Source organism: Equus asinus, chromosome 4, assembly GCF_041296235.1.
Source record: "Equus asinus isolate D_3611 breed Donkey chromosome 4, EquAss-T2T_v2, whole genome shotgun sequence".
NCBI lineage: Eukaryota > Metazoa > Chordata > Mammalia > Perissodactyla > Equidae > Equus > Equus asinus.
Window position 1 is genome coordinate 98,662,560 of NC_091793.1, and position 15,124 is coordinate 98,677,683.

Here is a 15,124-nt window from a genome sequence, read left to right on the forward strand (position 1 = left end):
GCCATATTATTTTGCCCTTGGACACTGGGGTTAGTCTCTGAGGGCTGATCTTGCGATCTGCTGCTCTGTGAATGGACAGTGGCCACGGGACAGGAGGGTGGGGGGTAAGCAAGACAGGTAAATGTCCCCCCTTCGCTGCCTCCTTACCACTTTCCAGACACCCTTGTTCATAATCAAACAGGATGCTAGCCAGTACAACCAGGGACCCTGGTTATATGCAACGAGCACATCTGGGGCTTTTCCATTGTTATTTTCTCTGCTCACAGTCCACTATGGAGGAGAGGCATGAAGTGGCATTCAGAAACAGTCACAGTAGCTGCAGACCTAGAGAAAAGGCCACAGGCTCCTGCTGGCCGCCTCTGTGCCTGGAGGTGGCAGTCTCTGCTCTTACTACCTCCGCCCATTCCCCTTTCCACTATTGCGTTGGGGGGGAGGGGTGCCCTGGTTTCCATGAAAACAGTAAGAAAAGCCAGAGGCTAGCAGCTAAGTGATAGAGGTAGCTTGTGATAGCCAGCTGCCTCCCAAAAACTTCAAAGTCCAGCCCAAAGAAAGCAGGAGGGCTAGGAGAGCACGGAGACGTCGCCAACCCATTCGACTACTGTGGCCATCCCTGCATGCCATCTACAAGGGAAATTAAAGAAAACGACCACATGGCTCTCAAATACCCGCCATGTACAAGTAAAACTAATCAAAATCAGGACTTATAAAAAGCATTTTGCACCATCTTCCTAGAGGACAATCTGGCAATATATAAAAACAAACCATAAAAAAGTCACAAATTTTGACCCATGAACCACAATTTCTGGGAATTTATTCTGAGCCCTCAAAAGAAAGAAGCAATGTGTGCAAAAACTTTTTCAAGTAGTATTGTTAAGGTTAAACTATATTCAATAGACTATTATTATACAATCTTTTAAAATATGTATGATGTATACAAATATATTGAAATATGTGTAGGCTTAAAAGGGACACAAATGATATACACACTATGATTATATTTACATATAAATATCTTGATATAAGGGGAAAATGTGAGAGGCCATAGATAAATGTATATAGCTCTTGCTTAAATAAAGCAATTACAAAGGTAGCTTTAGCAAATTTACTTCATTTTTTTTTTAAAGCAGAGGAAGAGTGAGAGGGATTAGAGAATTGTAATTAGCAACTTTGTTGTCCAAATACTTACTCCAGATCACTCAATGCCTACAGTCAGGAGCAGTCATATTAATTCATTTTCAAGCACTTCCATCATCCCAAAGGGTCTACCTGCAGCTGAAAGCTTTTGACGAGGGATTCTCTACACTAATGAGCGACAGATTCCTTTGACAAGAAGTTCAAAAAGATCAGGTGCTTCAACACGAGTCCCCGAGAACAGAGACATAGCTATATGACACGGCTGCCCCGCATCTCCTGACATTTAACAAGCAACAGACAACAAGACGCAGATTGTCCAAGTTCCATCCTACTTCTAGAACCCCATCTAACATTGTACATAACCTTCAAAGAAAGGGAAAAAAGAATTACCGACACACTCCAACAGAGTGATCTGACGAGCCACTGTTCTTTGTACCAGAAAAGGTAGGCCAGAGCCACTTCCTGATGTACACGAATGATCCAATAAATCCTGTGGGTCAAGACAAGGAGTAAAGGAAACTGTGAGAAAACAGCTCCCAGTTTAGAGTAAGAGCAGGCATGTCAGTCGCACAGAGGCGGCAATCCTGGACACGTGGCCCGTGAGTGTGCATGGAAAGCCCCACTGGAGGAAGGACTGATTTTATTTCTTATGAAAACCAGAAGTTGGCCCTTTCCCTAATACGTGACAGGTTTTCCTGAGGGATAAGTAGTCCTTTCTTGCATCCAGGGTTTTAGAAAAAAATATACCAAAAAAAAGAAGCTAGGTGGACAAAGTTGAAGATGCAAATTATAAAGTCCAAGTGCAAGGGCTGAGCACAGGGGAAGCAGTAAAAGAAGAGTAAGTGAAGCAAAAAGAGGAGAAAGGGCCTCCAAGTAGAAAGGCTGGGTGTAACGGACCATATTCTGCTCTGCTCATAAATATCCACCAAAGGATCCACTTAGCAGACATGCCAGCTAAGGAACTCGAATTAGGAACAGACAAATTAGGAATAAAGAACAAACAACTCTAATATCATTGGTAGGGAAAGCCTCCAATGGCCATGTGGGTCATCCAACTGGTATACTCAAGCAGAGAGGGGCTACCTGGATGGAGGTCACCTTTCAGGCCGGGGAGGAACAGAAGGGTCACAAAAATTAACAAGTACAAGTCATTTCTTGATATGAAATTACCCACAAATCAGAAAGAGAAAAAAATAAAACTTTCATTAGAAACATAAAACCACGTCCCAAATCTACTTCTAAAACTGAATATACTGTAAAAAAGATTCCCTGTTAGTTCATTCATAAAGTTTTCCTTCTTCTTCTCAGTGCAAGCCAAGAAGCAGAAGTCTTTTTGTATCAGGAATGGATTGTCGAGAACAAACAATATGGTGCCCATGGTGATGGTGGTAAGGTTGCGGCAATGTTGACCTAACATTCGCCAAAGCTCATCCCTTCCCAAACGCTTAGCTGGCCTGGGAAAGCCATACACTGATTTGTTTAAATTTCATCTTCTTTTTCTTACTCTGAGCACCACTGTGAAGTACTGTTGGTCAGCAAAATTACCAAAATCTGAACATCCAAAGGAGTAAATTTAGAATCCTTAAAAATCACAAAATGGATAATCAACGAGAAATTGAATATAGATCATGTAGTTTCACATCTCCCTAACCATTCTCTTTTGCTGTTATTTTTACTCTTTGTTCCTTCAATATTTTTGAGAGAATAATTCTGAAAGTTAAACTAATGTGTTGTTTATTCAAATTGTATAATCCTGGTTCTAAACCTAGTTCACAGGGGCTGGCCTGGTGGCGCAGTGGTACAGTTTGTATGTTCCGCTTCAGTGGCCCAGGGTTAGCTGGTTCAGATCCCGGGTGTGGACCTACACTGTGCTTGGCAGCCATGCTGTGGCAGGCGTCCCACATATAAAGTAGAGGAAAATGGGCACTGATGTTAGCTCAGGGCCAGTCTTCCTCAGCAAAAAGAGGAATACTGGTAGCAGATGTTAGCTCAGGGCTAATCTTCCTCAAAAAAATAAAATAAGTAAATAAATAAATAAATAAACCTAGTTCATAGACTTAATGGGGGGAGAGGGGAGTCAACCGAAGACTGACAAACATCTACTTCAACTCTTGGGCTTCCAGGCTTCTTTTTCAATGTAGCAAAGCTGTTCAGTAAGGTACGCTTTGTTGAATCATGTAAATGAGGATATTGCTTAAATAAGCAAGTACATAGACCAATAATGACAACATGATTTTGTTTTCTGGAGTTTTTTTGCTGGGAAAGATTTGCCCTGAGCTAACATCTATTGCCAATCTTCCTCTTGTTTTCTTTTTTTGCTCCCCAAAACCCCAGTACATAGTTGTATATTCCAGTTGTAGGTCCCTCTAGTTCTTCTGTGAGGGGCCACCACGGTGTAGCTACGGACAGACAAGTGGTGTGGTTCCACACTCAGGAACCAAACCCAGGCCGCTGAAGCAGAATAAGCCAAACTGTAACTAGTAGGCCATCAGGGCTGGCATGACAACGTGTCTTAAATAGTCCTCTTTACTGCATTATCATACCCTGATATACTGTCATCTAACACGGTTGAGCTGAGAAGACTCTTTGAGCAGGCACTCCCATTCCTCTCTCAAAGTAATAGAAGCTATTGAAACAGTAATTTACACTAGATATTCTTATTATTGCCCATGATAATCAGTTACGTTAGCAGTTCTGAGGAACGAAGTTTTAGAATCTTGCTTTACTAAAGCTTCGTCAGGATTCAGACTTAGATCTTCTTGCTACTAACTCAATAAACTTGCTTAATTTTCCTTAAAACTTGAAATAAACTTCTAAGTACATTTCTAGCAAAAACTCTCTAATTTTTGAAACAGAAACATCCTTAGTTCCATCTTTTCCCCGTTTCACCGTACACGATTTAAACAGGTAGGTAAAAGGAAGATAAACAAGATTCCTTCTCCCTTTTGCATACCAAAAAGGACACTTGACGGGTGGCCCAGGGAGGGGGAAAGCAGCGGAATGGACTATTGCCCAGCCTGTATGGGCCACCACCAAATGTTTTAACAACGCGCCAGGCACCAGAGCAACAGAGACTGGTGAGGACAAGTCTTCCCCAGCAACAAGGAAGTCGCAGGGCAGGCTTAACTGCAGGACTACTTTTACTTTTAAGCTTGTCACCTAGCAGAACAAGACTTAATAAAGAGGATCTTATGCAGTACATGGTCATGGCATTAAATAGCATGGAATCACATGACAAAGTTATTACGTCAATCGTTCTTCCACTCATCAGATTATGACAGAGAGAGAGTCTTGATTTGGTATTGGTAAATCTTTAACATCTCTCTAACACTGACTAATCTTTGTCTTTTTCAGCGCAGGCATCAGACCCAGCATAGTATCCCTTTAGAATGTTAGTACTCTTCTCTTCTCCACCTTTATGGTAACCTATTTATAGTAAGTGATTCCCTTTTCTCATTCAAAGTTTCTTTAAAGTTAACACTTGAGGAGCCAGCCCTGTGGCCGAGTGGTTAAGTTGGCACACACCACTTCAGCGGCCCAGGGTTTCAACGGTTCGAATCCTGGGTGCGGACATGGTACCATTCATCAGGCCATGCTGAGGTGGCGTTCCACATAGCACAACCAGAGGCATTCACAACACGAATACACAACTATGTACTGGGGGGCTTTGGGGAGAAAAAGAAGAAAAAAAAAAAGAGAGAAGATTGGCAACAGTTGTTAGCTCAGGTGCCAATCTTAAAAAAAAAAAAAACACTTGACAATTTTAAAAAGTAAAAAAAGGAAGATGGCCACTTTTTCATGTGATTTCATTCTTTTAAAATATGCAAAAGAGTAACTTTAAAACATATAAATAGGGCCCAGCCTGGTGGCACAGTGGTTAAGTTCACACGTTCTGCTTTGGTGGCCTGGGATTCGCCGGTTTGGATGCCAGGTGCAGACCTACACACCACTTGTCAGGCCATGCTGTGGCAGGCGTCCCACATATAAAGTAGAGGAAGATGGGCACGGATGTTAGCTCAGGGCCAGTGTTCCTCAGAAAAAAAGAAGAGGATTGGCAGCAGATGTGAGCTCAGGGCTAATCTTCCTCAAAAAAAAAAAAAATATATATATATATAAATACAATGGTTTCTAACCCTGTGCTATCCATTAGGGCGGCTACTAGCCACATGCTGACACTGAGCAAATGAAATGCAGCTAGTCTGAACTGACAGATGCTCTAAGTGTGAAACACACACCAGATTTTGAAAACTCAGTTCAAAAAAAAGAGAATGCAAATATCTCCATAATTCTTTATGATTATATATTGAAAGGATAATAATTATATTAGGTTAAATATATTGTTAAAATTAATACCACCTGTGGGTTTTATTTTTTGACTTTTTTTAAGGTAGCTGCTAGGAAATTTAAAATGATAAATGTGGCACAAGAATTTCTGTTGGACAGCTCTGGTCTAACCAAATGACTACACTCCACAAGGGGGCAGCACAGGAGCAGGAAAAATTAAACAGCTGTTTTTTTTGGATGTCAAGTTTTAGTTTTAAATTACAGGGTGCTGAATTAATCTGGAAGGGAAAGTGATTTTTAATATTAAGCAAAAAGTGCTTTTTTGGAAAGCACTTTCATTGCTAAAAATAGAGCAACTAAGTACCATAAACTCTAACACCACCCCCCAAAATTATAGGCAGCCATTCTCTGTTCCTTTTCCCTTACTCCCCAAAAAAAATAACTACGAAGAATTTACTAAAATAAATCTCCTCCCTCATTTAATGTCAATGTCTGTCTAAAATAAATGTTCTCACACAGGGGAGACTAAGCATATGCTTCCTTAGGACGTGAGTGACCAGTGGTATGAGTGCACACTGTCCAGTCACCCGTTGACTGGGCAGCGTTTCATGCCGGAAAAGAAGAAAGTGTCTTCAGCCATCTTCATTACACTTGGGATTCCCTGGGGTCACAAACTCACTGCTAACGTGCTGTCTCCAACATTGGTGGTGATGAGCCCTTCGATGGTGCCGTACTCCACATCTCTGGGATTGAGGCGTTCTTGGTTGCGCCTTTTAAATTTTCGGAGAGCAACTCCCAGTATGCAAGCCAGAAGGCACACTGCAAACACCACGGACAGAATAATGAGGCCAACCTCCAAGTGGAAATTCTGTGTTCCAGGAAAGGATTTCCCTGGAGATAGGGGAGAAAAGGGTAATTGGCTGTAAGGAACACTATTTACGTATTATTTAGCATAACCAGTACCCTAACAAGTAGCTCCTGATCCTGACCACAAAATCTCACAAGTCACAAAGCTTTAAAACTGAAATACTTCCTAACACCTGGCCAACAGCCCAGTCATTTTAATCATTATTCATTTAGACACACCTGGAGTTTGAAAAATTCCACTGAGGACCAACTGTATTAATGCACGTATGCGAAAAAGCTTTTAAAATATAAAGTACTATACAAATCTCTAATACTGCTCTTATGAACTCGGATTTGATCTGTAAGGATGTTTGATCATCAAGCCCTTACAGACAGACATGGTGCTGTAATATCCCCATGAGAAACTGCTGAATTCAAACTGAATTACCCAACCTGTGGTCTCTCTCTTCAATGTATCTTGGATGCCTACCGCTGAATTCTCATTGATCTTTTTACATCACGATTTCTGCCTAGGAACCTACTCATTCATCTGTTCTTTGACTCAGTCAACATTCATTCCCTGGTTCACTCACTTTCCTAATCACTCATTCACCCCTTCCTTTAGACATTATTACATCACCCATTCAAACATTCGTGCATTCATTCAAACACACATCTCACTCAAGCAAATATTCAGAAAGACTTTCTACCTGCCTAGTGAGGAAAAGCAAAATTTCTTAGTTGGATAGTGATGGTCCATAATAAAAAGGTCCCGAAACAATCATCATCTTTGCATTTCAGACCCGTTCATGACATTATGTCACCAAGCCCTGCTCTTCCTCACACATGCCTTACTCTTTTCCATGTGCCTGGTGCCTTCAGCCATCAAATCTCAAGCCTAACTTCCTTTATACATTTCTTTTAACTTTCCAAATCCAAATTAATCAACGACTTGGCACGTAATACTCTATGATATGTGTCACTTATACGATAAAGTGTAAAACTAATTATATAAAACATTAAATTATAAATATTGTGCCTCCCTAATGAGAAATTCCTTAAGAAAATAAATTTTCTATTACAACAAAGTCTAGCAGAGTGCTCTGCAGATAAGAAACTTTCCGTACTGTAGACACAATTTTTGTGCAAATACAGACATTTCTTCATGTCCATTCACTCTATTAATAACATTTAACTCACAAAGTTTTAGTTTACTCCATCAAGTACTCTTTTAGTTTTAACCATTTAAATACTTGATCTCTCTTTTTAAAATCTTCTTTTACTATTCAACCCTATTTGCTTATCAGAATTTAATCTTTTCTATACACCTTAAGGTCATCACTATAACTTCAGAAATTGCTGTTAACACTTGTATCAATTTTTTTTCACTTTTCTGTCTCCTCCCTTGCTGGCTGACATTTCTGGCAGTGGATGCTCCTAGTAGACTCTCCTACTCCATTTTTTGGCTTGTTTCTTCTTTCGTGAGTACAAAATTAAACAATTTTGTCTATTAAAAACGTACTATATATTAAGTAAATTTGGGTTGCAGTGAGTCTACAAAGACTAAGGTACATTAATATTTGTAGGAACTTTTTCTTTTTGGTGAGGAAGATTGGCCTTGAGCCAACATCCCTCGACAATCTTCCTCTTTCTGCTTGAGGAAGATTGGCCCTGAGCTAACCCCTGTGCCAATCTTCCTCTATTTTGTATGTGGGACACCACCACAGCATGGCTTGATGAGCGGTGTATAGGTCTACACCCAGGATCAGAACCAGCAAACCCTGGAGCATGTGAACCCAACCACTATGCCACCAGGTCAGCCCCTGTAAGGACTTTAAGATAGCAATTTAGGGCTCATTTTATGGGGAAACAGTTTCAGAGGAGGACTGACTTCCATTGGATATGGAATCCATATTGAATACGACACAAGGAAGATTGTACATAAACCACAAGGTTCAGGTGAAACCTTCAAGTTTCTCTGATAGATCACTGGGAACCAGATATGGGAGAAAAGGTTAGTGAGTCTTTCTTTGTCCCCTTCCTCATAAAGAAGGAAAGGTATTCCACCTAGGCAATGAAGTCCTATGTTCCATTTTCCTCCTTATATAATGAACATAGAGATGAGTACTTACTGAGCAAAATTGTTTCAGAAATTATAACATCATGGCTCCTTAACAGAAAAGGGTATGAGGAGCTGTTCACTGCTCATGCCTACAGAGAGATCTGGTCAGCCAAGCCACCCTAAAGGTGGACAGAACCTCGCTCACTTTCCCAAAAATGTCCACCCTCCTTTTAGATTCCAAAAAGCTGTGTCTTTCTCTTCCTCATCTAGAGCTACCTTCCTCGTCACCCATTGCCTCTGGTTCAAAGAGTAGGAGGAAAGCCTTGTGGCTACTTACATCTTTAACCCACACAGAATCAGGACAATATGAACAGAAACCCTTGATCTAGAAACAGAAAAGTCCATGGGAACCTTTAGTGGGCAGCTGGGCCGTGATGTTCCTGTTACACCAGTCCCCTTGGCAGCACTCCACAGCTTGGCCAGGTGATGGCGGGGTCTTACAGGTCATCTTCCCCTGCTCGTACACCTGGAAGCAGCCTTTCTGGTAGACGTGGAAGCCATCGTTGATGCTCAGCGAGGAAAAGCACTGCTGGCCTTCACAGTGGTCCTCATTCCCACAGGAGAGGCCTTCACACACACACATGTAAAGTTTGGGGTTTACCTTGGGCTTCTCATCTGCAAAGGAGAGAGGAAGTGGGGAGAAAAATCACTGCATGGGTTTCACCCGCATTGGGAGAAAAATAGAGTTTCTCCAAGACTATTACAAACACATTAACCAAACAGAAAGTCAGGCTAAGCACTGCCATTGGCCATTATGTCCACATTGTGTTATCTCGTACCTCTCACTTAACCAACCACCAAATAATAATCCCCTCTCAATGTATGAATGCATTTATATAGGCTGTGTATTCTTTTAGATCATAGTAGGCCAAAGAATGGTTATCACCTGTCCACAGTCTTCTGAAAATGAACACTGTGGTTTTCTTTTTTTTTCTTTTTTCCTTTTTCTCCCCAAAGCCCCCTGTTACATAGTTGTATATTTTAAGTTGTGGCATGTGGGATGCCGCCTCAGGATGGTTTGACGAGCGGTGCCATGTCCGCGCCCAGGATCCGAACCAGTGAAACCCTGAGCTGCCGAAGAGGAGAGCATGAAGTGAACCACTCGGCCACAGGGCCAGCCCCCCACTGTTGTTTTCATGTTATCTTCAGCCTGATGGGCTCTCATATGCCAATTCTTGCATCAAAATAAAATGATTTACCAGAACATAAAGCTCATTACCTTAATATATGGCCGCTCCATACACATCTCCATCAACTAGTAATACAAGGAATGCTGATGTTCCTGCCGTTACCTGTCTGCTTCAGAAATACATCAGTCTAATATGAGTTTATAACGATGCACAGTCTACAATTACAAACCCATACTATCAATATTTTCAGCTAGATGTCTAGACTAATTTTTCAATAGTAGTAACACTGAAGTTTTTACAGTGATTACAATGGGAATTCATAGCTGCTTACACATTTTCAACTGGCAGAAAAAATTTAGCACCAATTATTGAGGACGAGGGCCCAAGGAGACAAAAGGAATAGAACAATGTCTGCACAATAAGGTAACAGGTGGGACCAAAGGAGGAGGCCACACCTGGTGGGTCCAAGGTGCAAGGGAAAGAGGCAGAAACGCATCGTCAGTGAAGCACACCTAACCAGACCTCCTAACTGTCTCTTTCTGAAAACGCTCATTAGCAGTTTCATTTTTCAAATCACTCTTTCTTTTCCCCTCCCTTGTTAGAATGATGATTAGTTCAGACTTGCTGCTCCAAACGGTTTCCACTAGTGGGAAAGGAAAGTAAGAACAGAATGTAAATAGCCAAGTCCTAGAGGCCACTGATGAGTTAGCTGAGGTCACTTTCACTAAAGCACTGTTCATACGAGGAAATTCAGCTCTCAGAGCTCCCTCCGAAGGCCTATGGCACAGACAGGCTGCCTTCTAATCCTTGAACCCTCTGTAGCAGGTCTGTGTGATAACTGCCTCTTTCTTAAAATAACAGGTCGGGTGGCTGTGCTTTCAAGAGGAGACCTTAAGGTAAGGTCTTTGAAAATGTCAAGTTCATTTACACAGATTTGTGTGGGTGTGTGTAGAGATGAGTTATCTCAAAAAGAGAAAAGCGTTCTTAATCTTTCTTCTTCCCTCTTCAAAGAAGTGAAAAATAGTTCACTGCCCACTGTAATGTGGGTGCCTCGTCCCACAGAGTAAGTGCATGCAGACACACAGACACAAGCCTTCTATTTATAATTGACTTGTTAGTTCTTTTGAAAACCACAAGGGGCTCGTCCAAGAGCAAAGACATGCCTGAAAGCAGAAAATCCAAAATAGCCGCTGACAGTATATGTATGTCACCAGTCTCACCCCTGAGAATCAAGAGCCCTCAGACATTTTTAATGAGCAAAAATTTTAATGAGCCAAGAAATAGTCTTCATTTTCCCTGCCTAGAGAAATCCAAGAGAAATTCCAGCACCAATCTATTTCTATGAGGATGAGAAACATACATATCTGTTGACATAATCCAGCAAAAAGTTTACACTTGCCAAAAGCGAGTTGAAAGATAATATTTCTAGGGAGTCTAGACATGCTCGCCACTCTTGAATGGCACAAAGCTGGGCTGAGGGTTGCCAACTATGCCGCCCAACAGGTGATGATTCTTTGGAAGGAAACAGATGGGCGGGGTAAGGAAGGGAGTTAATGGTGTCATACTGATTTGTTTGTGATGTACGGCAGGGAATTAAAAAGATGATATTTAAAAACTGCAATAATGCAATTTATTTGAAACAAACATTTATTTTAAAACCCTAAATATTTTTTAAAGGTAATAGATATCCAAGGATACATACACAACACATTAAGGAGGATGTGCCTGTTGACAGTGGGTTGGCAATGAGGGATTAGTCTTAGGATGAATGGATAAAATGAAAATAAAATAGGAGGTTAGCTGCTTTTGGATGGATAATGGATTGAGGAGGATGAATTACAAACTCGCTGTACTTACAGTCCACTAGGAACTACTACAAACAAGTTACCCCAGACCCTAGAGGGCTCGGTCACCATGGATCCTATGGCAATGGATGATAGTCCAGGATGCCAAAGAATTAATGACATTTTGTAGTTCTAAGAAAAAAAATGTCAAATTTTAAGAAAAGAAGATAACAACAATAATAATAATTTTTCTAACGTGCTCTGAGTGAAATCTGCTTTTAAATTTCCAGCCCAAACTGAACTCTAGGTCCACAGACGGCAAGAAGGGACACTGCCCTTCCAAGGTCTCTAGTTTTTGACAGGACAAGGGAACATCTGGCAGGTGTTTGGACTGCAACCTCAAGAATTTTGCCAGAATTGAGCAGTCTCAAGTAAATACCATCCTTACTAAAATTCAACTAACTATATACCCAACTACACAGTGCACACAGGCATAACAGAGTATCGAACTTAATCAGATCTTATCCTGTGGGGTCATAATCCAAGCCAAAGGGATTCACTCATTTATTAAACACTCTCCTTGAATCTTTACATCCTTCTCAGAGTTGAGTACTTACAATCAGGGTTTACTACCTTTAAATTGGTGATTTTTTTCAGTAAGATGTCAAAAACCGGGGTTAGCATATCCTCTCCTCCACAATCAGGACAAAGAAAAATGGGGAAGAAAGACGGCTGTTAATGATATGTAATAATTAACTCAATCTCTGATACAGTGGAACCAGGAACTCAGTCCAGCAGTTAGCTAATGGACAAAACCTTCACCGACTTCTTCCTATTTTGATTCTCACCAACATTTAATCTTCTTAATTTGTATATTCCCAAATAACTAATTAGCAGAGCCTGTCATGTATCTATTTTCTATAGACAGCCAAATATAAATGAAGACCCTAAATTCTTAAGAATATAAGAATGACCACACGCACTCACGCACACGCCTGCACACACGTTAGTTAAATGCCACCTTGGCAATTTCATCTGACAGAGCAGATTAGTCAAAGAGCTGCCAAAAGGATTTTCTGAGCTAGGATTACTAATTCAACAAAGGAAGCTAAAAGCAAAGTGGTAGCATTTTCAGATCTTAATATCCACAATCCTAAGGAACACAGCAGGCCCCAAAATGCCCCTGACTCCTGTTTTAGTCTTGTTGACATTTAGGAATAACCATCACATATGTGGGTCTGTGATATTTTATTTGGAGTGAGATTGTCAGGGAATAGGGGTTAGAGAATTATCACCAAATCCCTTTTAGGGTCACAGGTAAGGTTGTGTGAACATTGAATCTCTCAGATCTTGATATAAATACAGTACACATCAAGGAACACAGCAAGGAATAGATAATCACCTTCTGGGAGTGATTTTCAACAGCACAGACAGGAAGCACCATATCTGATATGAAGTATTTTACACTTGCCTGTGCAAATAACCAGGAAGTTCCCTGGCAGAAGGCAGCAAGTCTACTCCACCTAATTGACATTCATTTCAATAATTTAGTAATTTAAATGTCAAGCCAGAGGTATTCCCTCTCCGTGGAGCTCACCCACATTGTTTGTTCTAAAAGGCACCTCCCAGCATTACTCAGTGTTATGGCTGGCACTGTTTGCCCTTTGTATCACCAGAACCAGGCCAGTGTGAACACACTTGGAGCAGCAGGGAGTTCTGGACACCCCCTGGGAGGATCCAGGGCTGGCTCCGCAACCAGAGGCGCAGGCCTGGAAACCCAGGCGTTCACTACAGCCAAAGCTTTTAAAAGACTTTTTTGTTCTGGGGAATACTCATTTCACCATCTGGACACACGTACTCTTGTAGTCTAATCCTAGATTGGCAGAGGAAGAGGCAGAGCAAAGAGCATCATGGACTTTTTAAGACTCTCCACGGTTTGGGATAATCTTGTACCTCATAGAAAAGTATTCACATTTATGTTTTAAGTGGGACTTGAGCAATCTAGGCACAACAGGATGGACTTATCCCCAACCTTCTCCCACCCACCTGCCCAGTCATGCACTCTATAATGCTTTAAGGCATTTAAACTGATTATCATTCTAAATACTGCACCAAACCCCACACTTCCCACTAAAGTCTTTGACACAAAAGACAAATGAGAAAGTGCTCCAAGGAAACCAGCCTGTAGCTATGATCCCAGGGGTCAGCAAAAGGAACAGGCTGAATTTCTTACCGGCTCACTTCAATGTAGCACAAATAACAATGCGGTTATTAGACTATTGTTATAAAAGTCCAATAGCTCAGGACTTTATGGGCTAAAAAAGGAACCCCAAACATCCCTGGACCCCTTCCAACAGTATAAACGATTCATTCATTTGAAATGACAGCTTATATTAGGTTTATAAATATGGGAGTCCTTCCATCGTCTCCTAATCCGAGAGTGCAGTTTGGCACCTCTCCAGAATCTGAAAGCATTTGAGATCTTTGGCATTAAACAAAGGCTTAAGGAAGGATTTTGCAATGCCAGGTATCATTGCCAGCAAGTCTGCTCCTAAGACAGAAACACAAAGGTCCGTCCGGAATGCCTCGTGAAGGGCATCTGACGGTCTGGCAAGAAGGCAGGCTACATGTTCAGGGATAAAACACACCAAGTGCCTAAATGCTCTCATTAGAGAACATTCGTTTAGGGAACCTGAATCACATTTTTTTTTCTCATCAGAGAAACTGATACTTGGAAAAGTTATAAAGCCAAGAAGAAAATTCTAGGAGTTAAGAGAGAAAATAAACACATTTGAATGAGATCACATATAAACTAGAATAACAGGAAAGAAATGGTCTTAGGATTTCCAAGATTTTGAACTCATGATGCCTCCACTCCAAATGTGTCCTTCCTCCAAGGCTCCCTAACTCAGCAAATGGCATCCCCATCCAGATGTGCAAGCCTGATTTTCTCTGGCTTCCTTTACTCTTGAATTCCCTCCAAATTGAATGCTCATTTCCCTCCTTGCCAACACTCCCCCTGACCTGGCCAGCTAGCCTAACTTCCCCTCAGACCTCACCTTACATGCGATAGCCTCAGAGAAGCCTTTGTTCGCACACTATAATTTAAAGTTGGAACCATCTGCATACACTCACATACGTGTGCCTGTATGGCTGTTCAACGTCCGTGTCTTTCCTCTAGACTGTGAGCATCATGAGGGTAGGAACTGAGCTTCCTTTGCTCACCATAGCCCACCAACAACCTTCGTACTTGGCAGGAGTACAAGCTTGACGAATATTTGCTTCAGAATGAATTTCCTCTTCACAGAAAGGATTTAGAGGTGGGAAGAGACATGATGCTGGTTTCCAGAGCAGACTGAGTCTATAAAGTCTTTAAATGTCAGCAGATCTTAAGGCAAGGCTTAGTCACCGAGCCAGCATGTCTGTGCAAACCACTTCTTCCTAGAGGAGCTTGCCCTAGCATCACATCTGTTCACCTTCTCGGGCTTATGAGTGTGGAAAATTAATGCTTGTGGTGGTGTGGTGGGTTTTTTATTTGCTTGTTTGTTTGTTAAAAGAAAGGGGTAAAATACAAGAGTTCCTAAAACAAGGAATTATTTCATGCATTATTGGAACAGCAGGGCTTTTATGGGTGGTCCTTCCTTGCATGGCTGCTTTGAGGACTTCTGGCTACTAGGATGCTACAGTGATCAGGATGATCAAAACACAGCAAGTGCCTGACTCCAGTCAGTTTAGAGGGGTCATGGAGGACTTGCCTGCTCAGCAGTGAAAAAGATGCCCCTGGTCTTTGCTGACATTTTCTCCTATCAGTGAAAATAATGGTG

The 15,124-nt window shown here is 41.5% G+C and overlaps 1 protein-coding gene across 8 annotated transcripts in view; it reads right to left on the minus strand.

Moving 5' to 3' along the window:
• The window catches only part of ACVR1 (activin A receptor type 1), a 122,548-nt gene that overhangs the window by 27,538 nt on the left and 79,886 nt on the right, over positions 1-15,124 (minus strand). For all 8 annotated transcript variants that reach the window (XM_044768886.2, XM_044768885.2, XM_070507809.1 and 5 more), the window contains 3 exons: positions 8,738-9,001; positions 6,098-6,309; positions 1,525-1,624 (listed from right to left, as the gene is read on the minus strand). In XM_044768886.2, the coding sequence (XP_044624821.1) occupies positions 1,525-1,624; positions 6,098-6,309; positions 8,738-9,001 (576 nt within the window). The remainder of the gene's footprint in view (positions 1-1,524; positions 1,625-6,097; positions 6,310-8,737; positions 9,002-15,124) is intronic.